The 25,731-nt window shown below is 35.7% G+C and overlaps 1 protein-coding gene across 5 annotated transcripts in view; it reads left to right on the forward strand.

Moving 5' to 3' along the window:
* LOC131503612 (sodium channel protein type 3 subunit alpha) overlaps positions 1 to 7,275 on the forward strand; it is a 114,877-nt gene extending 107,602 nt beyond the window's left edge. For all 5 annotated transcript variants that reach the window (XM_058715089.1, XM_058715085.1, XM_058715086.1 and 2 more), the window contains 3 exons: positions 1,176 to 1,280; positions 3,063 to 3,333; positions 3,850 to 7,275. In XM_058715089.1, the coding sequence (XP_058571072.1) occupies positions 1,176 to 1,280; positions 3,063 to 3,333; positions 3,850 to 5,045 (1,572 nt within the window). In that variant the 3' untranslated portion in view covers positions 5,046 to 7,275. The remainder of the gene's footprint in view (positions 1 to 1,175; positions 1,281 to 3,062; positions 3,334 to 3,849) is intronic.
* Positions 7,276 to 25,731: the final 18,456 nt, after the last annotated feature.

Below are 25,731 nucleotides of genomic sequence, written 5' to 3' on the forward strand. Positions count from 1 at the left end.
TTTCTCCACTCTGAGGTTGTGTTTGTTGTACATCCAAATCATCAGGATACTCATGGTCAGGACAGACTTAGATCAGTTTTCTATTCTTCTCAGTTCACTTTACGGTCAGTGTAGCTGCAGGGTTTCCAGCCTCTAGTTGGTGACTGCTCTCCAGGTTCATCCTCTGCAGAGTTGCTGTAGTGTCTTTGTGACAGTAAATGTGACCACTGCTTCAGAACATCCAGTGGACCTCCTCTAAAGCTTTACCCTTACTTAGAGATTGTTCAGGAATTATTTCCACCCAGTTTTCCAGCTTTATTTTCTCCCACAACACCGCATTTCTACATTTCTGTATCTACTTCCCTACTCCTCAGTCAACACCTACCATCACTACTATCATATGCTACACACATAGCTACATGGATATTCTGCCCTTTCTGAACAAGCCATGCTCTTGTACACGACTTGTACACGACTTTACATAGGGTATTTTCTTTTCCTGGAATGCTCTGCCTAGTACAACTCTAGTCATCCTTTAAGGCCTAACTTAATGGCGCCTTCATATATAAAGCCTGTTTCTGAGTCTTAAGAGTTTATTTTGATTTCTGTAATACTTTTTTTTTCATACCCTTATGCATTTTCCACCCGTTTTCATTTCCCTACTGCTCCTTATAGCAACAAGACATTGTGTCTCATATATCTATGTAATTCTGATACCAGGTACATTTTCTAGCATACAGAAATGACTTCTAATTATTGAACAAATGAAAACTGTCAACAGTGAAACAGACTAAGAAAACATTTTTTCCTTTCACGGAAATTTATTTGAGATCCCTGAGCTTCCTTCTAAACATAATATAATCATATTAGGATCCTGTACTAATCAGAGATTTACGTTATTAGAGGTTTTATATAATAATAAAGTACTCAGAATTTCATTTAAATGAGTAAAGTATATATATATATATATGTATATATATATATATATATACACACATATATATATACACATACACACATATATATATACATGTATGTGTATATATATGTGTGTATGTGTATATATATATGTGTATATATATATAATTTCCATTTAAAACCTGAGAAAAAACTAAAAGATAGAGTCAGAAATATTTTTATACAAGTGCCGTTATAACACATGTTGGGATTGTAACCAGTTTTATACTTACCTTTACTTTGGAGGTCAAGATATCTTTATGACAGAGGAACAGAAAAAGTATTACAACGCAATGAAGAAACTTGGATCCAAGAAACCACAGAAGCCCATACCTCGGCCAGCAGTAAGAACTACTCATCTTCTTTAATATTCTAAAGCCTTATTTCCATATGATGAAATTGGCAGTGCTCGGGATGAGAACATATTGGGGGATAATCACCAATATGTAATATGCCCTAATTGTAAAGTTCATTGTTTAATACAGTTCACAATCACTACACTCAATAAAAGTTACTAAGTTCTTAAAAAGGAGATAATGTTCTTACAGTTTGTCAATTGAAAACATCCAACTTGGAGGTCCTAATAACTGCTTCCAAAGCAGCCTTCATACTCCTGCTGCCACCCGCTGCTGTCAGGAATGCACCCAATTTTGTTATATGGCGCTTTTTGCCATTTAAATATGAAGTCTGGAGGGGTGCCTGGATGGCTCATTTGACTAAGCATCCGACTTCAGCTCAGGTCATGATCTCCCTAGTGAGTTCGGCCCTGTGTCAGGCTCTGTGCTGGCATCGAGCCTGGAGCCTGCTTCGGATCCTGTATCTCCATCTCTCTCTGCCCCTCCCCCCTCTCAAAAATAAATAAAAACATTAAAAAATTTACAAAAAAAATATGGAGTCTGGAAAACTGCATCCTGCCCTATCACTTCCCTCTATGTTATTTGTTCTCTCCATTTGTAGGACTAGAAAATATTCTTAACCTTTTTAGAAAGGAAAAGTGTGTCATCAAAATAGTTTGTTTCACCAAATACACAAAGATGAAAAAGACTTATTTAGAATGCATATTCTGTAGAGCTTCATAATAATAATAGTGATGGATTATGTTCAAGAGCTGTACTCTAACTTATCTATCTTCTTAGATGGGTAAGGAATAAGGAAACTGAGGCCCCCCAAAAGGTAAAATATTGTGCCTAAAGTCATAAGCTTATAATTGCCAGAACTGGGACTTGACAAGGACTCGTGAATACTACAAATGACTTCACATTACCACATTTTTAAGAATTTTGGAGTTGAGGTTGGGGACAGTCAAGGGGAGATGTAGGGCAGGATACACAAAAGGGCATAAGCCTGCTTTACTGAATATTTTGTTTAAATAGTATATTTAAGAAAAGGAAACTTGGTCAATTCATGAAATTGATTTTCAGTAACCTGTGAAATTTTGTATTTTTATTCTAAATTATTAAAAATTTATTTCCCTAATAGAACTATATTTAATGGCCATATAAGTAATCTTTAAAAGTGTGTGACTCCTGAGATGATTGTTAATATCAAGACAAAAAACAAATCATACATTTTTGTTGAAGCATGAAGAGGTGAAGAAAGTGATGGTGAACACACAGACACACATAGTTAGAAGAGGTATAATTAAATAGAAAATGAATATTTTTAAGGAGGGAGAGATGGAAATCAGATATAAACCAAAATTCCTGAAGTACTGATAAATGAATTAGGGTATTCATCCATCTAAAAGTCTGTCTGTATCAGCTTACTTTTTAAATCTTCATTATTAGCTGTCACGATTTTTTTGTAAAAATTATCATAGTTATTTGAAATCAAGCAAAGCCCATGCATATTAACAGCCAATTGTCACCCATTTATGTTTTACTGAGTTTTGTTTTTCCATGGAACTTAAATAAACCAAATATGTTTTCTCTTATCATATGACTTTTTTCATTTCCTTCTTGTATTTTAATGTGAAGAGAAATGTAGCATGAAAAATTATTTGGAGTAATGTGAAAAGGGTGTAGATCTCTTGGCCATATATGGAAGGACTTAACCTGCAATTTTAATGGATCATTATTTATGAAATATGCATATTAACCCTCTCTCTTATTCTTCTCTCTTTCTAGAACAAATTCCAAGGAATGGTCTTTGATTTTGTAACCAGGCAGGTCTTTGATATCAGCATCATGATCCTCATCTGCCTCAACATGGTCACCATGATGGTGGAAACTGATGACCAGAGCAAATATATGACTCTAGTTTTGTCCCGGATCAACCTTGTGTTCATTATCCTGTTCACTGGAGAATTTGTGCTGAAGCTCATCTCTCTCAGATACTACTACTTCACCATAGGCTGGAACATTTTTGATTTTGTGGTAGTGATTCTCTCCATCGTAGGTAAGAGTGGTTTAGTTACAGAGAGGTACAGTTGTAGGTAAAGTTCCCTAAGGTCTGACAGCTGTGTAACATGGAAATTAGATCTGAGAATGATAATGTGTATAATCTAAAGTTTACCACTGTTGTTCATTTTCCTCTAACTGAGGAATGTTGGTATTCAAGAGTAAAAAAAACAATATATTTGGAGACTTCAGAAATAACCTTTGTTTGTAATTAGCACATTTCATGTGTGGGATAACTCTTCATAGTAACTGAGTATATATAACCTTAAATTGCCATGACACTGTCTGAGATTATTTAACTTGTTGGATTTTCCAAAAATCTATATTGGCTTATGACATTATAGAATGATTGAATAAAATTCTGTAATCTTTAATTGCTAACATTAGGGAGTGGGCCCAAATATTTAGTAAAAGTTTATACACAATCTTGCTGTTTTCCCACCCCTTGCAAAGATAAAGCATTCATATAAGCATAAGATATTCACTGTTTAGCTCATTTGTGTATTTTCCACAGGTATGTTTCTGGCTGAGCTGATAGAAAAATACTTCGTGTCCCCTACCTTGTTCCGAGTGATCCGTCTCGCCAGGATTGGTCGAATCTTGCGTCTGATCAAAGGGGCGAAGGGGATCCGCACGCTGCTCTTTGCTCTGATGATGTCCCTTCCCGCCTTGTTTAACATCGGCCTCCTGCTCTTCCTGGTCATGTTCATCTACGCCATCTTTGGAATGTCCAATTTTGCCTATGTTAAAAAGGAAGCTGGAATTGATGACATGTTCAACTTTGAGACCTTCGGCAACAGCATGATCTGCCTGTTCCAAATTACCACCTCTGCTGGCTGGGATGGATTGCTAGCACCTATTCTTAATAGTGCACCACCTGACTGTGATCCTGACACAATTCATCCTGGAAGCTCTGTTAAGGGAGACTGCGGGAACCCATCTGTGGGGATTTTCTTTTTTGTCAGTTACATCATCATATCGTTTCTAGTTGTGGTGAACATGTACATCGCTGTCATCCTGGAGAACTTCAGTGTCGCTACTGAGGAAAGTGCAGAGCCCCTGAGTGAGGATGACTTTGAGATGTTCTATGAGGTTTGGGAGAAGTTCGATCCTGATGCCACCCAGTTTATAGAGTTCTCCAAGCTCTCTGATTTTGCAGCTGCCCTAGATCCTCCTCTCCTCATAGCAAAACCAAACAAAGTCCAGCTCATTGCCATGGACCTGCCCATGGTCAGTGGCGACCGGATCCATTGTCTTGACATCTTATTTGCCTTCACAAAGCGTGTTTTGGGTGAGAGTGGAGAGATGGATGCCCTTCGAATACAGATGGAGGACCGGTTCATGGCATCGAACCCCTCCAAAGTCTCCTACGAACCTATCACAACCACTCTGAAACGCAAGCAAGAGGAGGTGTCTGCTGCTATCATTCAGCGTAACTTCAGATGTTATCTTTTAAGGCAAAGGTTAAAAAAAGTATCAAGTGAATATAACAAAGAGGCAATTAAAGGAAGGATTGACCTACCTATAAAAGAAGACATGATTATTGACAAATTAAATGGAAACTCCACCCCCGAAAAAACAGATGGAAGCTCCTCTACCACATCTCCTCCTTCCTATGACAGCGTAACAAAGCCAGACAAAGAAAAGTTTGAGAAAGACAAACCAGAAAAAGAAAGCAAAGGGAAAGAGGTCAGGGAAACTCAAAAGTAAAAAAGAAACAAAGAAGTATCATTGTGATCAATTGTTTACAGCCTACGATGGTAAAGTCTAAGTGTCAACTGGACTCCGAGAGGAGGTCTATGCCAAACTGACTGTTTTAACAAATACTCATGGTCAGTGCCTATAACAAGACAGTGACCTCACCATCACTACAACTCTGTGAGTCAGGGTATCAACAAGATTGACAAGAGGTTGCTGTTTTCATTACCAGCTGACACTGCTGAAGAGAAACTCAATGGCTACCTAGACTGTAGGGATAATTGTGCAAAGTGATCATTGTAACTACACCAAACACCTTTAGTACAGTACTTGCATCCACTCTATTTTTAACTTCCATATCTGCCATATTTTTACAAAATTGGTTCTGGTGGATCTCCTTGCTCCCTAATTCATAGTTTATTCATAATACTATGTCACTATTTTTGTAAATGCAGTTTAAGTTGAGAAAAAAGTATATAAGAGCCCTGTGTTCCTCCTCCATAAATCTCTTAAACAATGAGCAAAAGTGTTTTGAGAGATAAAATTCTTGCTTAAAACCAGAAAAAAAAATATTCTAATGTCAATAAGTTCAGGTACTTCCATTTTCTAGAAGACTTTAATTTTGAAAGTGTTTTAGTCTGTTACATTTATTTACATCTGAACAGTTATGTGCCTGTAAAGTCTCCTCTAATTTTTAAAGGATTATTTTTATGCAACAATTGTTTCAGCAAGTGCAAATTTTATTCTAAGTTCCAGAGCTCTATATTTAATTTGGTTAAATGCGTTCCAAAAACAAAACAACAAAAATCTAGAAAAGTGTATCTAAAGGGTCACTTTAGAATAGTTGTCCCACTTTCTGCTGCAGTATTGCTTTGCCATCTTCTACTCTCAGCAAAGCTGATATTTTATGTCAATTCAACACCCCCTGTTATGTAAATAGTTATTTTATCCTGTGGTGCATGTTTGGGTAGAAATATATATGTATATGTATATATAGTGTATATATATACATATAGATACACATATCCAGATCAACGACTTCTGTTAAGTCAAATATGTACCACAGTGTATATGTCTTTTGCAATCTTCCAACAGGGATGTATCCTGTACCATTCATTAAACATAAATAGTTTGAAGACTATCACTAATGCATGTTAATATTGCCTATGCTGCTCTATTCTACCCAATTCATTCTTCACAAGCCTTGGTTAGCAGTCACATGTTGGTAGAGTGAATTCAAACAGCTCTATCTAGTACGTCAAGCAGAATAGCTTGCAGTTATTTAAAAGTACCTTTACTTTTGCATTTTTAATTCAACTTGAGTGTCATATGCTGTCTCTCTATATTTCAAGGAAACACACTGCGTACTGCCTATTGTCAAAACCTTGTGAACTTTTGCTAAAAATATGTCTAAAACTTGTTTAAATATAAATAATGTAAAAATATAATCAATTTTATTTGTTGCATTTTGTACATAAGAAAATTATTTTCAGGTGGATGACATGGCGATTTATTTTACTTTATGCTTTTGCTTTTTATTTTTAATCACAACTCCAAACTTTTGAATCCATAAGACTTTTCAATGAATAATTTCCTAAAATAAAAGTTAGACAATGGGTTTTGTGGATTTCTTTGTTATAATATATTTTCTACCATTCCAATAGGAGAGACATTGTCAAAAATTCAAACATGGATCATTTTTTACCAACTATGGTTGCCTCAATATTACCCGTTATTCATGGAAGGTTTTTTTTTTTTTTACTCAAACTTTTGTAGTATTTGCTTATGCAGACTAGTCTTATTTTTTTAATTCTTGCTACACTATAGCTATTAGAGAAATAACACAGGCTCTGTCCTTTTTAGCCATGAACAAAGTGGCAAAGTTGTGCAATTACCTAATATGATATAAATTTTTGTTTTTTGCACAAACCAAAAGTTTAATGTTAACCTTTTACAAAACTATTTACTTGTAGTGTACTGATGAACTGCATGCAGGGAATTGCTATTACTAAAAAGAATGGTGAGCTACATTATTATTGAGCCAAAAGAATAAATATTTCATTTTTTTATATTTAATATCTTGGCCTCTGTTTTTTTTTATTGATGGAAATTTAAAATATATATAATTAATGAAACCTGTACTTGATCTGACATTTGTATACATAAAAGTTCACATGGATTTTACAACAACCTAATGTATGGTCTACCAAACAGTACTACAGAATAAAAGCTATGAAAAGCAGTTTTTGTGAACTTTTTTGTGTGCAAAAGGATCAAATCCACATGTTCCAACTTATGGTTTCTATAACAATAATAGTCATCATCGACAATAGTTGTCAATTCCAAGTCCTTGCCTTGGCTCAGTTCTTCTCAGTGTTCCCTATACCACCATCTCCAAACTTCTTGGTAGCTAACAAAGGTTACATACATTGTTATTTAAATGTGTCTTACGAATTCCTATTTATAAATGTAGTATTAATTATAGCATTAATGATTGATAATTTATGTTAACTATTTTTTTCAGGGCCCTTGGATTTATGTCATGTCAAGAGCAAATGTTTAGTCTCAGTGGAAAATCCCAGTTGTAAGGCATATTTATTTGAAGATGAAGTGAATTTAAATATGCATTTCATAATTTCCTCAACACAAATGATATAAGCTGACTTCATTGGAATTCATGGGCTCCTTTCTGCTAAAGTCAATTTTCAGAGCTCGCCAATACCAGAGAGAAGTCAAGTATTACTTTGCAAAACCCATAGCCTTTTTATGCATCCCATCATATAATCTTAACCAAGTATTCTATTAATTGATATGCATTGCATCTAAATGATCATCTTCCAAAATAGTCACAAGTGCCTTCAGTTGAAACAAACAAACAAACAAACAAACACTTTAAAAAATATACCTCTCTAGCTAAAGGATATTCTGAAAATACCGTTCAGAATATAGAGCTGTTAATGTAAGTTGATAGATTTTTTTAAAATAACTAATTCCACAAGAAAAATCCTTCTGTTCTGTTATTGAACTTCATGACAGAATTCTGTTTAAAATAACACATTAGAAATAATCCACTTAGACACAGATATTAAACTATGAAATTAAAGAAACTTAAACTCACCAATGGCTGCCCTTTAGTAAGGGAAGAACAGTTGCATGCAGGAAAAAAATGGGTATTCCAGTTTAAAAATATTACAAGGAAAAGATAATGGCTATGTAAATTAGGTATTTACAAGTTTTCAAATAACTAGAATACAGTAAAATAACATGAAAATCATTTTTGTGCATTTCAAACCACTCAGTAGTAATCATAAACAACGTTCTTGCTGACCATTTTTGCAGAAATGGAAAATACCAAAAAGACCAGACCACGTGTTCTAACACTTGTCTTTTAGTATCAGTTCTGGTACCAAATGAGCAATGCAATTCAGGCAGATCAAATTCTGGCCCCTCAGATTCGTCCTCTGTTGAATGGGGCTGTTGTCTCTCATAGTAGGTCTCTAATTTTAAAATTCTATGTTCAAAATCAAATTGTCTAGTCAAATTGAGTAATTTTTTCCTATATGGGTAATAATGAGAAAAAATGAATTGCTAATAAACCTTTAAAAGATTACATAACCTTTAATAGAAACACATTTGGCTTTCACTTAAGCCCCATTAAGAAAAAAGTTTTCTTGTCTTCAAAGATTTTATACCACAAAGTGAAGGATTCTTTAAATAACTGAGAGGATGGCTATTATTTCCTTTTTACAGTGTTATAGTGTTTTTTTAAGTTTATTTATTTTGAGAGAGAGCACAAGCGGGGGTAGGGACAGAATGAGAGGAATATAATCCCAAGCAGGCTCTGTGCTGTCAGCATGGAGCTGACATGGGGCTTGATCTCATGAACCATGAGATAATGACCTGAGCCGAAATCAAGAGTCAAAAGCTTAACCAACTGAGCCACTCAGGCACCCCAGTGTTATAGATTTCTAAAAGACAACACCTGATGTATAACAAAAGTGATTAAAAGAAAGTGACTAATACTTTAGAGTTTTACTGTAACATTGTCTAGAGCCGCAAGTGTATTTGTTTCTTCTTTGCCATTAATTAACATTTTCCACAAAATTTTAAGTAGGGCTTCAGTCTTATAGTATCTAGAGTACTGTTGTGATTACAAAAGAATAAAAGATGCACATAATTTTCTTCTTTTCTTAATTTTTTTTTAGTGTTTATTCATTTTTGAGAGAGACAGAGAGAGAGACAGAGTGGAAGCGGAGGAGGAGCAGAGAGGGAGGCACAGAATCCAAGGAGGCTCCGGGCTCTGAGCTGTCAGCACAGAGCCCAACACAGGGCCCAACCCCACGAACTGCGACATCATGACCTGAGCTGAAGTCAGACACTTAACCAACTGAGCCACCCAGCTGCCCCTGTACATCATTTTCCTATAATAACATCTAAAACATTTTATTCTTTTCAAAAACTTTTGTTGTCACTGACGCCTATGGATTCTTTTGTTAGCAGTATTTCTTCTCTCTTCTTCTCTCTAGAATCTCTCTGTTCATCTCTCCATAATTCAGCCAGTTCACATACTGAAGTACATATCAAAAACCTTCTAAACCTGACAGCACCCCATTGCTCAGAAAAATCAATTTTCCCTTCCAATTATGGAGTAGAAACAAACGAACAGACAAACAAATCCCTGCCTAATCTGCCCCTCACCTATTCCATTGCTATCATCCATCACTGGCCATCACTCCACAGCTCATGTCCCTTATCCCTCAGAATCACACACTCGCCAGTTACATAATGTTTTGACATCTCTCCTGTCTTGCACACCTACTGTCTTTGCCTGAAACACCCTTCCCTCTTTTTTTTTCCCCCTGGCAAATATTTGCTTATCTTTCAATAACTGGTTCAAGAAAAATCATCATTTAGGAAGCTTCCTCAGAGTTCCTCAAGTAGAATTATTTCTCCTCAGATTTCCTAATGTGCATCCATGATGGTGTGGCTCAACTGTGCTGTATTAACTCCTCTGTATTTATCTCTTCTTAATAGATTGTAGTACATCCAATGTACGGGACATGTTTCATTAATTTCATCATCCTTCTTTCCTTAGTGACTAGCAGAGTATGTGACTATCAGCATTCAGTTACATTGCTAGTAGAACTGATTCTTGCAGGAACACACAAATATATTTAAGTGCCAAATAATAATATTAATAAATTTTTTCAGTCCTTGTGGAGGACAATTCACATATTTATTAGCATCTAAATTCAGACGGTCCACCTTTATAATCAGTTGAAATATATACAAACATTTTGGAAATACTATATAGCTAGTAACTATGCCTACAAATAATGTTTTTTTACCTAACAAAAACTACTGAAACAAAAAACTTCATTTCATTAACTCTATCAGTGAAACAATTTAATGAGTTGTCTTCAGTAGAAATATTTTGCATAGATAAAAACAGACTTAGGGACTCAGGTTTTATCTCACTATTGTAATCTAGATATTCTTAAACAATTCATGAGTACACTGATAATACACTAATACTATCCTAAAGCCCTCCTATCAAAAATATCTAAAAATGGAGGATAAAATATTGTCAAAAGATCTTTTTAATGTATAACTGGGCTTACAAGAAAGCAAGGGAAAGTCCCTGGGGCTGATGGACAAAGGTAAGCAAGCACTAAGTCAGATAATACTCTGTGGGCCTCTATTGGTCCCAGTGACCTAGAGCTTGGTTTAAACTGCCTAGATACAGAATTTTGTGAGATCAAGCCCCATATCCAGCTCTGTGGGAACTGAAAGGACAGCGCAGAGGCTGCTTGGAATTCTCTCTCTCCCTCTTCCTCTGCCCCTCCCCTTCCAAGTTCTCTCTCTCTCTCTTTCAGAAGAAAAAAACAACAGGCCTAGGTACAAGAAATAGAAGACAAAGATTTGAATCCAATATGGGTCAGAGATCCTGAATAAATTCAAGACACACAAAAATCTATACACTTTTTTTTTCAAAAAGCTACACACTTAGTAAGAGCATTTTTGAAAATCAATTATTACAAAAGCAAATAGGAAAGCAACTTAGCAAGCAAATTTTCTGTCTTGTCTTAGTTCTGAGTTTATGGAGAAAAGTCTTTCTTGAGACTCATAGCTATTGGCCTAGAATTCACCTGGATTTATGGCGCAAATTTATACTATTTGTCTAGTACAAAATAGTAGAAGCCAAAAATTCAATTTAAAGTAGACACAAGTTGCTAGTGGTTGTAGGCTTCTATTAGAAATTAACTGAAATCCTTTCTGAAAGACACACCTCAAGCCAGGCCTCAAAGATTTCCCACAAACCAAGTCCAAGAAACATGAACTCACAATAAGAGAAATAACAAAACAAACAATGAGGAAGCAAAGCTGCCAGATGACACAGGGAGAACATATCCATAAATTCTTTGGATATAGGATAGAAGTATGTTCAATAACTTTTAAAAAGAGGGATTCAAATATGAATAATGGCAAGAAATAAACATTGTGAGACATACTTGAAGAAGAATACTATGCCTTCTCTAGAAATAAAGAATGACTGAAATTAAAACAATGTGCAAGACTTAAATATCAGGTTACTTAGAACTGAAGAGAGAAGTCATGACTGAGAATCTGAAAAACTTACAAGCAAAATAGCAAAGGCAAAAAGCTAAAATGTAAGAAACTCTTAAGAGAATTTTGGTATAGGTGAGAAGGTGTAAAATGCTTGCAATTCCAAAAGGAGAATTAACATATTAGGGGGAAGGCAATATTTGATTACAAAATGACTAAAAATTCTTTATTATTGAAAATGGACACAAATCCTGACATTCAAAAATCATAAAAACCCTAATTAAGATAAAAGAAAACCATATCCAGGAATATCTTAATAAAATTTCAGAACAAAAACTATAAGAAAAAAATCTTAAAAGTATATAGTAAAAATGGATGCCACAAATTATTGTTAAAATTAATATATACCCAGGAAAAATATCTTTTTTTATTATTAATTTTTTTATATTTATTTATTGTTGACAGAGTGTGAGCAGGGGAGGGGCAGAGAGAGAGGGAGACACAGATTCTGAAGCAGGCTCCAGGCTTGAGCTGTCAGCACAGAGCCCGACATGGGGCTTGAACCCATGAATTGCAAGATGATGGCCTAAGCCAAAGTCAGGCGCTTAACTGACTGAGCCACCTGGGTGCCTCCAAAATATCTTTAAGAATAAAAAGAAATGAAAACATTTGTTGTTGAGAGTTCAAGAATTCTAATTTTATTGTTCAGCAGCATGATAAAGATAGTAACTTTTACCTTTGCTTAGAATGCTTACTAAAATTTCAAGGGTATACATAGAAAGACAAGAAATAGAACAAACTGATTAAAACTGTACAGGAGAAAAATGAAATACCTTGACATTTAATAAACTCAAAAGTATAAGAAGGAAGAGAAAAACGGAAAAAATAAGAAAAAAGTACAAAATAATCTGGTGAAAATTAATAATAGTCAGCCTGCTATGAGTGCTTATTTTGTTCTAATCATTTTTCAAATACCTCACATGATAATCCTCACATCATCCCCATTAAGATAAGAACTATGAAGAAACTGAGACATGGAATACTCTTTTTTTTTTTTTTTTTTTTTTTTAATTTTTTTTTTTCCAACGTTTTTTATTTATTTTTGGGACAGAGAGAGACAGAGCATGAACGGGGGAGGGGCAGAGAGAGAGGGAGACACAGAATCGGAAACAGGCTCCAGGCTCCGAGCCATCAGCCCAGAGCCTGACGCGGGGCTCGAACTCACGGACCGCGAGATCGTGACCTGGCTGAAGTCGGACGCTTAACCGACTGCGCCACCCAGGCGCCCCTGGAATACTCTTAACTTGCCCAGAATCCATTGCTAGAAAGAAGAACAATAGGGATATTGATCCAGGAAATCTGGTTCTAGATACAATCTTTTAATCATTGCATCTTAGAACTTGACATCCAGAATGACTATGTTACACAACTCTACGGGAAAAATCGCACTGTATTAGGAAAATGGTACACTCTGGAGAACAACTCCAACATATAATCCAATGTAACACCATGGCATTAGTGATAACTATAAAAACATATCAATAATATCTCAGTAATTACTAGCAAATACATTGAGCTGTTCAGTTAAAAGGCAAATACAGTTGATTTTTACATTGCAGCTATCTAAAATAAATAAACCTAAATCAGAAAAGTTAAAAAGTAACAGGATTGGAAAAATACCAGACAAATACTAACAAAATGAATACTTACATATTTTTATTATTAGAGTCAAAATAGGTTTAAAACACCACAATATAACTATTTTAAACTGGATACACCTTTGAAACTTATCTTTAAAATACACATGAAAAAAATCTATTCAATTACAAGGATAAATAGACAAATCTATCACACAAGAAAGATTTTAACATACTTCCTTGAATAATTGACAGCTCAAATGGATAGAAAAACCTAAAAGAATATGTAAACTTTGATTACAATTAATAGCTTCACCTATTAGACACACAAAAGCTCTGCAATTCTGAAAAAGTCGCATGATTTTTTTTTTCAAATGTGCATGTTGCATTTATTAAAATGCATTAAATGAAAGGCCAAAAGGCAAGTGTCAAAAATGTCATAGAATTGGACTCAAGCAGAGAACACTATGTTCTGTGACTGGCATGCAGTTAAATTAGGTATCTAACTTTTGGAATATTTGGGGGCTTAAAAATGTACTTCAAGTTTCCTGTCCTGGAAATGGTGAGGGAGCTAATATCAGACCAATGCTCTGATAGGTAACAACTATAAATCCTGAACAAAATACAATTATCTTTAGGCACTAGAGAGTAACCCCTAAAAGCCAGAAAACTGGAAAAGAAATGGCACTAGATAAGCTTTCTGTTTATTATGGCTTTTGTCTGAGTTCAGGACCAGTCAGTACAGAGCTGAAATCCATATAAAAAAAATCTGCAGCTATACTTGTTAAGAAATCAGAGGACAGAGTTTAAAACAATCACAGCAGCTGAAGAGTTATAGAACCACAGATGGGAAGCCCCAAATTTAGCATATAAACTGAATTCTTTGGCTGATTCTTGAACTTTGCATGTGTGGGGTACATTTAAAGTTGTCATTGCTAAGGCTTAAGATCCACTGCAAGAATATAGAGTCTGGAGTTAAGTTCAACCAATATTTTTTAGAGGAACAGAAGAGAAGACAGAGAATCTGCAAGATATCTTTAACAACATTCAAAACAAAAGGCAAACAATAGAGCCCCAAATGTTAGATTTAATAGGCAAGAATTCCAAAGTGATTTAGTTATACTCAAGGATTGTAAAAGAATATATGCTCATAATGAAGGAACAGAGGAAATATCAGAAGAAAAAATAGAAACTATAAAATGAATCAAAAGAAAATTTGAGAATTGAAAAATGCAATATCTGATATCATAATCTAACCTAGGATATTAAAAATGTTAGAAGAAAATGACAAGGAACTTGAAGATCAACAGAAATGAACAAAAGAAATAAAATGAGGATTCCTCTTTCCCCACATCTTCACTAACATCTGTTGTTGCCTGAGTTGTTAATTTTAGCCATTTTGATAGGTGTGAGGTGATAGCTCATTGTAGTTCTGATATGCATTTCCCTGAGGATTAGTGATATTGAGCATCTTTTCATGTGTCTGTTGGCCATCTGTGTATCTTCTTTGGAGAAATGTCTGTTCATTTCTTCTGCCAATTTTTTAATTGAATTATTTGTTTTTTTGGTGTTGAGTTTTATAAATTCTTTATTTATTTTAGATATTAACCCCTTATTGGATATATCATTTACAAATATATTCTCCTATTCAGTAGGTTGTCTTTTAGTTTTGTTGGTTGTTTCCTTTGCTGTGCAAAATCTTTTTATTTGATGTAGTCCCAATAGTTTATTTTTCCTTTTGTTTCCCTTGCCTTAGGAGACATATCTAGAATAATGCTGCTATGGCCAATGTCAGAGAAATTACTGCCTATGCTCTCTTCTAGGATTTTATGGTTTGAGGTCTCATATTTAGGTCTTTAATCCATTTTGAGTTTATTTTTGTGTATAGTGTAAGAAGGTGGTCCACTTTCATCCTTTTGCATATAAGTGTCCAATTTTCTCAACATCATTTGTTGAAGAGACTTTTTCCCATCACATATTCTTGCCTCATTCTTTGTTCATTCTATTACATTTTTTAAATTTCATTAAGTTTTTTAATCTACCTACCTACCTACCTACCTACCTATATTTAAATCTCTGGCAGACTGACCAAGAAGGTAAGCAATATGAGGAATATAAAATTGCAGGTATTGCTGAGATTAAAAATAATAATAGAATAGAATGCAATAATAGACTGCTTTACGTCAAACGTTTTTTAAAAATAAGCAAAATAAATACATTATAAGAAAATTAGCACACCAATATTGAAAATAAAAAAGTAACAAATTTTTTATAAAATTTATAATTTTTAAGAAATTTAATTAATAGTTAAAATCATGCCCCACCCCCCGCAACATACAAGAGACTAGACACATATGGTTCAAATTGTAAATAAATTTCAGGTTAAAGATAATCATATACAAACTCTTCCACAGATTAGAAACCGAAAAAAACATGCCCAAACCCATCCTAGAAGCTAAACCAAACCTTGACACAAAACCTCGACAAGGACAGTAGCAGAAATAAAAATTACTGGCCAATTGTATACAAATTATAGATAGATAGATAGATAGATAGATAGATAGATATAGATATAGATAGATACGGATAGATATATAAATATATATATGGATACATACATATATCCATCCAGCAGTATATTAAATCCAACAGTATATTAAAAGTGTAAAATAGATGCATCTTTTAGAATGGCAGGGTAAGAAACTCAAAGGACCCTCTCACAAGCGCAACTATTTAAGTGGTGAGAATTATTAACAACAATTACATAAGTTCTGGAAATTGTCTTAAGAGTACATAGTGAATAGAGAAACATTTCTTCAAGAAAAACCATAAATATCAGTGAGAAAAGTGAGGGTCTGTGGCATGTGAGCCACAGTTCCATGTTACAAAAGCTTTATCCTGGGTGCTCCAAGAATGCAGGACTGACTCTGCCCCAGTGCTCAGTCAAAGAAGGAATAAGCTGCCTTCATTTCTCATCTTCATCCCCATTCCCATCCCCAGCCACATACTGCAGAAATTCTATCCCAAATAGGCCTGAGAGGACTGAAATAGTTATTCCCTAACCTAGCCCCATCTGCAGAGTAGAAGTGCTACTCCTTGCATGGCAGGCCAAAAATACGGGCATCCCAACAGCCCCACTACAGCTTATTCACAGGGAAGAGTTTCCTCTCCAGGAGGGGCAAGTCTACACTAGGGGCTGCCACTCACCATAGAGTGTGCACTCCTCAAGCAAAGTGTCACCTTGGGAAAAGCAGGACTCTGCCTCCAATTCAGTTGCAGTAGTGTGGGAATTCTGTCCAGAGGAAAAGGAAGGACATAGGACACAAAGAACTCCAGATCATTTCTGAGGGGTTTGCTTTATTTGGAACAGAAAGTGCAGAACTCCATGTCTGAGAATGTTATAGAAAACAATAGGTATTTAAAAAAATAGATAACTTGGGGGACATCTATTAAGAGGATGTTAGTAGCTCCATGTTACAAACAGAACAGCCAGAAGTTTAATAGAGTAAACCAAGGAAAGAGAAGGCCAAAAAGAACCCTCATAAGGTCACGGCCAATTCTGTGGTCAAGAAGGCTATATGCATACACAAGTTTTCAGCCATTCAGGAGAAATCAGAACAAGACATGAGACACACATTAAAGAACTCCCCAAAATGCACACAAACTCATCAACACAGGACAAAAGGTTCACTTGCATAAGGGTTTTTAAATACTACCCCTGGCCAAATACTGAACAATAAGTTATTCGAACCCAAGGGCAACTTATAGGAGGTCAAGACTAAAAATAAATTCAGAATCATTCCTGGCAGTTGAAAGACTGTTTGCATGTCCAAGGTTGTGCTCCCTCAGGAGCGGAGAGGACAACTCCATGCTACTAGTCCCTGTTTGAACATGAGGCCAAACCCCCAAACTCCCTGAACTGGGACAACAGCGTCCAAGCCACATACACATTCAATGGCAAAGAGTAAAACTCTAACCAGATAAGAGGGCTTAATTACAACCTTTGACTAATAAGCAGTTAATGCTGACCCAATGGCAACACCAAGGTATCCAGGCTAAGAGAGAAAAATAAGGGAAGACAATCTGAGCAGGAAAGTCAGAGACTGCACACTATAGAGGAAACAGACTTTACAAACCTCATACAGCCAAATAACAAATTTTAAAAATTAAAAAACAAGCAATGAAACAAACAATAACAACAAGCTCAAAAGGTAGGAGGGACCAGAAATTCTAGAGTTGAAAGGCACAAAAACTACACTGAAAAATTTATTTGAGGGGTTCAGCAGTGAATTTGAATCAGTAGAACAAAAAAGTCAGCAAAATTGATGAAAAATCAATAGCAACTGCACAAACTGAAGAACAGAGAGAAAAATGAAGAAAAATGTGAGACATCATTAAGCACACCAGCATGCATGTAATGGCAGGGTGAAAAGGAGAGAGGAAATAGGAAAAGAAAACTTATTTGAAGAAACAATGGCTGCAAACTTCCCACATTTGATGAAAAACATTAATCTATACACCCAAGAAGGCAAGTATTGGTGAACAGAGAGACACTGGAACTCCTACACAATGTTGGCGGGAATGCAAAATGGAGCAGTTGCTATAGAAAACAGTATGAAGATTCCTCAGAATATTTAAAAAAAATTTTTTTAACGTTTATTTATTTTTGAGACAGAGAGAGACAGAGCATGAAGGGGGGAGGGTCAGAGAGAGGGAGACACAGAATCTGAAACAGGCTCCAGGCTCCGAGCTGTCAGCACAGAGCCCGACGCGGGGCTCGAACTCACGGACCGTGAGATCGTGACCTGAGCCGAAGTCGGCCGCTCAACCGACTGAGCCACCCAGGCGCCCCGATTCCTCAGAATATTAAAAGTAGAACTACCATATGATCCATCAAGCCCACTTCTGTCAATTTACCCATAGAATTTAAAGCAGGATCTTAAAGATACTAGCACTGCCATTTTCAGTGCAGCACTATTCAATATAGCCAAATTGTGCAAACAACCCAGATGTCCATCAACAGATGAATGGATAGAGAAAATGTGCTACATTCATGCAGTGGTGTTCTATTCAGGAATGAGGTTCTGCAGTGTGAGACACCATGGGTGAACCTTGAGCACATCATGCTAAATGAAATAAAGCCAGTCACGGAAAGACAAATACTGCATAATTCCACTTATATGAGGTATATAAAAACAATCAAATTCATAGATTCAAAGATTGGAATGGTGGTTGCCAGGGTCTGAGGGTGGAGGGAAATGAGGAGTTACTAATGAACAGGCATGGTTTCAGTTAAACACTAGAGATCTGCTATATAACTCTGTACCTATAGACCACCATAATGTATCATACACTTAAAAACTTGTTAAGTATGCAAATTTCATGTTAATTATTCTTAACACAATAAAATACAAATTTCTAAATAAACCAAATGGAGCTTGGTTGAGCCTTACTTTATAAATGGCTTATACAGTTGACCCTTGAACACAGGTTTGAACAGTGTGAGTCCACCTATATGCATTGTTTTCTCCCGAAATACAGCACAGTACTATATACAAAGGCATTTCTCTTCCTTACGATTTTCTTAATACCATTTTTTTCTCTAGCTTAATTATAAGAATACAGTGCATAATACATATAACCCATAAATATGTATTAATGGGGAGTTTATGTTATCAGCAAGGCTTCTAATCAACAGTAGGCTATAGGCAGTTAAGTTTGGGAGGAGTCAAAGTTACACACAGATTGGCTGGGGGTGAGAGGGGCAACCCAAAGCCTTGAGTTGTTGGAAGGCCAACTATAGTCATTTTCAGTAAATGTTCTATATATATTTGAAAACAAGGTCTATTCTGCTATTGTTGATTCTGCTCTTATAAGGTAGTGATCTATATAGTGTTTAATCATCTCTGTTTTTATCAAGTTTTCGATTGCCTATTCTATTAGTTACAGAGAAAATTATTGTCAACTCTCATATGCAATTATGGATTTGTCTATTTCTCTTTTTAAATTTGGTCAAATTTCTCCTGCACACGCATCTGGCCCAGGATTTGGAGAAGCCAAAAGAGAGGCTGCAGACGGTGGGTGAGGTGTGGGAGACACAGGCACCCTGCCACACAGAGATGCACAATCGGCCTGGTCCAGGGCCTGGAGAAGGTGAAAAAGGAGACCTGCCAGGGACTGAAGGAGCCAAGGCCCTAGCGCTACTCTGCGCCCACATGATGACCGGCAACAGGCACAATTTGGCCCCTTGCTCCATGCCACACAGCACCCTCAGAGCAAAGTAATATGGCAGCTTTCTGTTTGGCTCTTGCGCAATGATGAGACAAAGCCATGTGAAAAGGGGCATTCTGGGAAATGTAGTTCCAGCTTATGTAAATTCATTCTGCATAAAGCTACTGCACCCTACTAAAGAAGGGTCCGGGACAATTATGATACAATTATAACTCATTTGATTCAAGATGCTACTTGAAAACCACAAAACTATAAGACTGTTGAGAGACAAAATATAAAGAACAGAGGAAAGATAATGGTGGTACCAGCTCATTGGTTATACCATTACCAGCTATAACCACGGGGCCAGGGGGCGGGGGTGGAATCTTATTTTCTATGAACAGACCTTTTTTAAGGAATAAATATGTATGTTAAATGTTGCTGAGAATTTATAGGAAATGTAAATCAAATACACACTTCCTAATGAATTAATTTGTTAAATTTAGGTTTGTATAATGTATGACATACGTCTGTGTTTTCTCATGTAAAACAGTTTTTTTTTTTTTATGGGGGGCTACAACTTGCAATTATGCTAGTAAGGCTGTTTAAACAAAAGGTAAAAAAAAGAACATTTTTTCCTTTCAAATATTCATAATGTATAAGAGCAACAGTATTCCCAAGTTCAGGCAGTGTCTGGCTTTCCAATGATCATTAACATTTAAATCATTTCAGGGAATTGGAGAAAATAGAAACAAAGTTAAAGTTAACACAAAAGGAGTGAGGGGGATGTGAAACTATGTAGCAGATGCTAGAAAAATCCTTGTTATGTGGGCATTTTTGTTTTATAAAATAAGGTTTTGGGTGTGTGGCTTTTGGGTATCAGCATTATGTAGAAACACAATAAAAAAGAGACACAATTAAGCAAATTACTCGGGAAAGAGGGAAAATGAGGTGAGAATTTCCTCAGAAACGGCCCCTCCCCCAGCTCTCAGAAGGTCTTTAGCTACCAGCAGCTTCCCCGAGGACACACGGTTGTCATGGAGACAGAAGAGGCTTCCTCCTCTGCCCAGGAGCACAAGCAGCCCCGCTGGTTGAACGAGAAAGGGAACACAGTGGTGAGCCCTTTTGCTGCCTGCAGTGGACAACAAGGCTATGGCTATGGCCTAATCCACTGAAAGAGACAAAGAAAAAAGAATACAAATTCCACACTCCCACCTACCCCAACATACACATCCAACACAATGATATTAGAGACAATAAGGACACTCTTTGATCACCTATTTACTTAGCTAAAATTTAAATAGATCAAAGAGCTGTTTTTAGAAAAGCTTTATTTTTTCTAAGGTTCAATAAAGGCAAACCTATTACTATTCCAGTAACAAAAGTTATTGGAAATAAGAATAAACAATGTTATAATGTCATGTAAATTCTTCAAGAAAGTTATGTACCAGGGCGCCTGGGTGGCTCAGTCAGTTGATCCTCTGACTGGCTCAGGTCATGATCTCACAGTTTATGAGTCTGAGCCCCATGTCGGGCTCTGGGCTGACAGCTCAGAGCAGAGCCTGGAGCCTGCTTTGGATTCTGTGTTTCCCTCTCTCTGCCCCTCCCCCACTCACACTCCATCCCTGTCTCTCAATAATAAATAAACATTAAAAAAAATTTTAAGTTAAAAAAAGAAAGTTATGTACCATTTTAGTTACAGAAATCTTTCATTAAATACCAGTAATGTGTATGGAAAGATAAGCACAAGTTAACAAATTTCTTAAAATTAAAAATGACTAAAACAGGCATAAATAGAATTATGGGATCTATCAATATTTATAAAGAATCCTTCTATTTTATAAGATTGTCCTATTTGTATCATAACACAGAGCAAATGATTTCAACTAGAATTCAAAAGATAATTAAAAGTGAACATGAGAGTCAGTGGTATTTAACAGCATTCTTTATGTTTCAATTGTCAGGATGATCTTAAATAACATTTCTTCTTTTATTCTGTAGTCTTATTAAACACAAAGCACAGGTACTTTGTCTAAAGCAATCTATAGTCACATCTTCAATTTATGTTGACATCCTAAATCCTTTCCAGAGAATGAAAACAGGGAAAAGGTATGTAATGAAAAAGTTAATAATAAACAAAAACTTTATATGTAAATTATTATTTCAAGCTACTTCTCAGAAAAAATCCAAAAGAAAATTAACATAATTGTATTCCTGGATTTTTTAAGTCCTCATATAAAAATGCTGTGAATGCCTTGGTTTATATATTTTTCATGAAGTATATACAACACTAAAGCTACCAGTGTTTTTGAAAACATTTACATGATGGATAATACAAATGGAATTTCTGACCTTTAAGGAAGGAAACAGATATTTATTCACTGGAGACTTTATGCCTCTGGATTCTGAGAGCACAATCAAGCATATAAATAGAAGAATTTATAACATAATGCCACCCTGATTCTTTCTGGAAAAAAAAAACATGGAAAACAAACCAAAAACAAATAATTGTTATATAAAAATGGATCTTATTCTATATGAAAAGGCAAAATGTGCTTCTTAGGGGAACTCATACTTGCCTAACTTTCTAAAAAATGATGTCATGATCAATATTTAAGTTCTTCGTGACTTTGGTGACATATTATGACCATAATATTAATCCTAACATTAAAAGATCAAGGTAAATAGAAATGATGATGGTAATTTCTCTTCAGCAAATTAGCTGATGTTCCTAAACTCTCATGACTATTCTAACTTTTTACTTTGAAACTTGAAACAATTGAAAAATTTCCTTCTATTTTCTGTTTATTCTCTTTGATCCTCTTTCTTTCTCATAAGGAGTATACGTGTGTATGTATATACCTTTTAAACATACTTAAATAAACATTAAAGAGAAAATACATGTAGGTATGTATGTATATACATACACATGTATATGTATATAATGTGTATAGAGAGAGATTAAACAAAAATATGTATTACACAATAGTGTTAGGCAATGTAACACGCACACACACACACACACACACACACAAGCTCTTCATGTTTTCACATGAGGGAAAAATATGGAAAGAGTATTTCCCGGCTCTACCCACCTCTTTACTCTGTCCAAGCGAGGAGTGAGCTACCTAATAGGAATTTAAGAGAAGAAACCATGAAAACATGCTTTCTACCTTCTGGGCTCTATTTCTGGATCTTCCTGCAGGGAGAAAGTCAGATTTGCTATGAGCTACAGTAACCCTTGTAGGCTGGCTTGTTCCAGCCACGAAGATCTGCAACTGTCCAGCTGTGTCTGTGACTGAGGAGAGTAAATCTGGCCCCCAAAACTTAAATGTCTGTGTGTGTGGGCGGGGTGTAATTTTCCCTCTCTTTATTTTAAAATTGTACTTTAAGAAGCTAACCCAGCTTCACATATTTAATGATTTTTCAATTTGTAGTTATCATATGGGGCACAAAACAGCAGAACTTAACTCTCCAAGATTTTATTTTTAATTAATTCTGAAACAGAGAATGCCATAGAAATATGAACACTAAAATTGGGCTAGTTGTGTGTGTGTGTCTGTGTGTGTGTGCGTTTGAGTGAGCACGTGTGTGTATTATACGCAAGATCATTTTGAGATCTAATTTCCTCATTTACGTGGGGATGTAATGATAAAGCTCAAGAAGTAAGTTTTAAGGAAATTCATCTCCAGCTCAAGGTCTTCATTCCAAAAAACATGATTTCAGAACTGCTTTTTAAAAAATGAAAGTACATATTTTAAAAGACTTCATTTTCAACTCTATCACATAGCTTTGAAAAGTATATGATTAAAGCAATCCTTTTCTTTAACATCAAATGACATATCCTACATTCCAGTTTAAAGTGTCTGACTCTCTCTAACTTAAATAGTCTGCAACTCATTTTGGAACTGGAACATCTTAGTGGCCAGCTGACTGAAAACAGGCTATTTGCAGAGTTGTATCCTCCTGACATTCTGGTCCAGTCTCCGGATTTCTCCATCTCTGGAAGCTGCAACATAAAACTCATTTGTTTATTGCACATCCTCCTCTGTGCCCAGAATTATAACAACCTGAGGCTTTTACATGTATTTAATATCTCTTTTTTGTAGAAGAAAATAAACCAATAAATATGTAGGCATAATATGCAAATGTGAAGAATCTCCTATTTCATACTAATAAAAATTATAAATTGGCCAGAAAGAAAATAGTAAAACAACAATGATAGACCACTGTACTGTGTGCTTCATGTTTGTAAAATTTTATCCTATTTATTCATCATAAGACCTCAATGAGTGAGTTTTATTAACCTTATTTTATTTTATTTTTTTTAAATTTTTTTTTCAACGTTTTTTATTTATTTTTGGGACTGAGAGAGACAGAGCATGAACGGGGGAGGGGCAGAGAGAGAGGGAGACACAGAATTGGAAACAGGCTCCAGGCTCCGAGCCATCAGCCCAGAGCCTGACGCGGGGCTCGAACTCACGGACCGCGAGATCGTGACCTGGCTGAAGTCGGACACTTAACCGACTGCGCCACCCAGGCGCCCCCTATTAACCTTATTTTAAAGATGGAGAAAACTGAGGCTCAGGATCACAAAGTCAATGGCAGCACCAACATTCAAATTCCAACTGGCTGATGCCAAACTGCCCCCAAACCAAGCTCTACTGAGTATACTGCCCTATTAGACATGTTAAGCTGTGCCACTAATACCTGTAATCAATATTTCTCTGAAATCACATTTTATGTTACTTAATATTTATTGAATACACTGTTATGCAGAGAATCGGCAAACGTGAGAGAATAGAAAACTATTGTTCTGCCCTGGAGCCAAAAATAATTTAATTTCAAAACAAGTTGTTCTAAGTTAAAAGGCTTGATCACATGACTGCTCTGTTTTGGACATGGGAAAAAATGGATCAAATAGACAATGTCACACTCAATTAGGGTCAGGCAGGATAGACATACACACAAAAGAAACAATTAAACACAGGCGCTAGAAAATGAACCAAAAATACGAATAGGAACAGTGGCAAGATCAAAGCAAAATTCAGGCAAGATGATCACTGATTCAGTTAACAGACATATTGCATGTGTCCAGTTAACGTATTGCGTAACATACATATTGCATGATTCAGTTGACATATATGTTGCTGTACTGTGCCCAGCATGGTGCTAAATGCTGATGAAATGTCAGCCAAGAATGTACAGTCCCTGCTCTCATGGAGTTTACTGACTAGCAGGGGCACAGAGACAAACAAGCAATGCCAGTGCTGTTTGAGGAAGCTAGGTAAAGGGGGTTGGCCAGGGCACTATGTGAACAGAGAAGTGGACGCTTAAGACAGCCTTCACTAGTTTCCTATATCAAGTGTATGTGACCCTGAGGGACAAATAGGAGTTAACTGGGTGGCAAGGCTGTAAGCTACATGAGGGAACAAACCATATAATACTACAGGGCCTGGCAGATTCCTGGCCAAAAGTAGACATTTGTGACTTCCCAAACTGGCCACACACATGAAGAGGGAGATAATCTTGAATTCAACAAAAGAAGGAATGATAAGCCAGTAAAAGAGCTTATGCTTGAGGAGAGGGTCCTAATAGATTATGTTTTAAACCTACTTTTGAAATTTTAAATTCAGAATAATTAGCCATCTTTTCCTATTACAAAAAAATGCCACAACGATTAATCTTGTACATATGCAATGGTGTTCCTTTGCAGGATATCTGTAGGATAAATTCCTGACAGTATACATTATTGAATAAAAAAGCAGGTTATAAAATAACATTACTTTATGATCAGAGTCTAGCAAACAGATGCACAAATAATTTACGGCTTTGTGTATAGAAACATTCATAAGCACAAACACACATGTACGTGAGAATATTTATGGGTAAAGGGTTTAAAGGAAACTGATACTATTAGCACCTACAGGTTTACAATGTTTTTTTTTCATGTTTATTTCGTATTTTTGACTTTTAAAAAAATTCCTATAATGAGGCTCCTTAAAATACACCTGCATACAGAATATGTATTCAAATATACACACTGATATGGATGAATCATGATGAACAATCCGCTGACGAAGAAATATATTCAGAATACTTACGTTTAAGGTTTTAGTTATATTAAATAACATAAATGCCTCCTGTTCTGACAATGATTATTATAATTGTACACAAAAAAAGGAAAACTACCCCTGATGAGTGCATAGAAATAGAGGTATTTCACCTGCAGCTTCAAAACTACCTTAGTGTTTTAATTTTTGTAAGTATGCATAGCTCACGTG

This window comes from Neofelis nebulosa, chromosome 2 (assembly GCF_028018385.1).
Source record: "Neofelis nebulosa isolate mNeoNeb1 chromosome 2, mNeoNeb1.pri, whole genome shotgun sequence".
Lineage (NCBI taxonomy): Eukaryota > Metazoa > Chordata > Mammalia > Carnivora > Felidae > Neofelis > Neofelis nebulosa.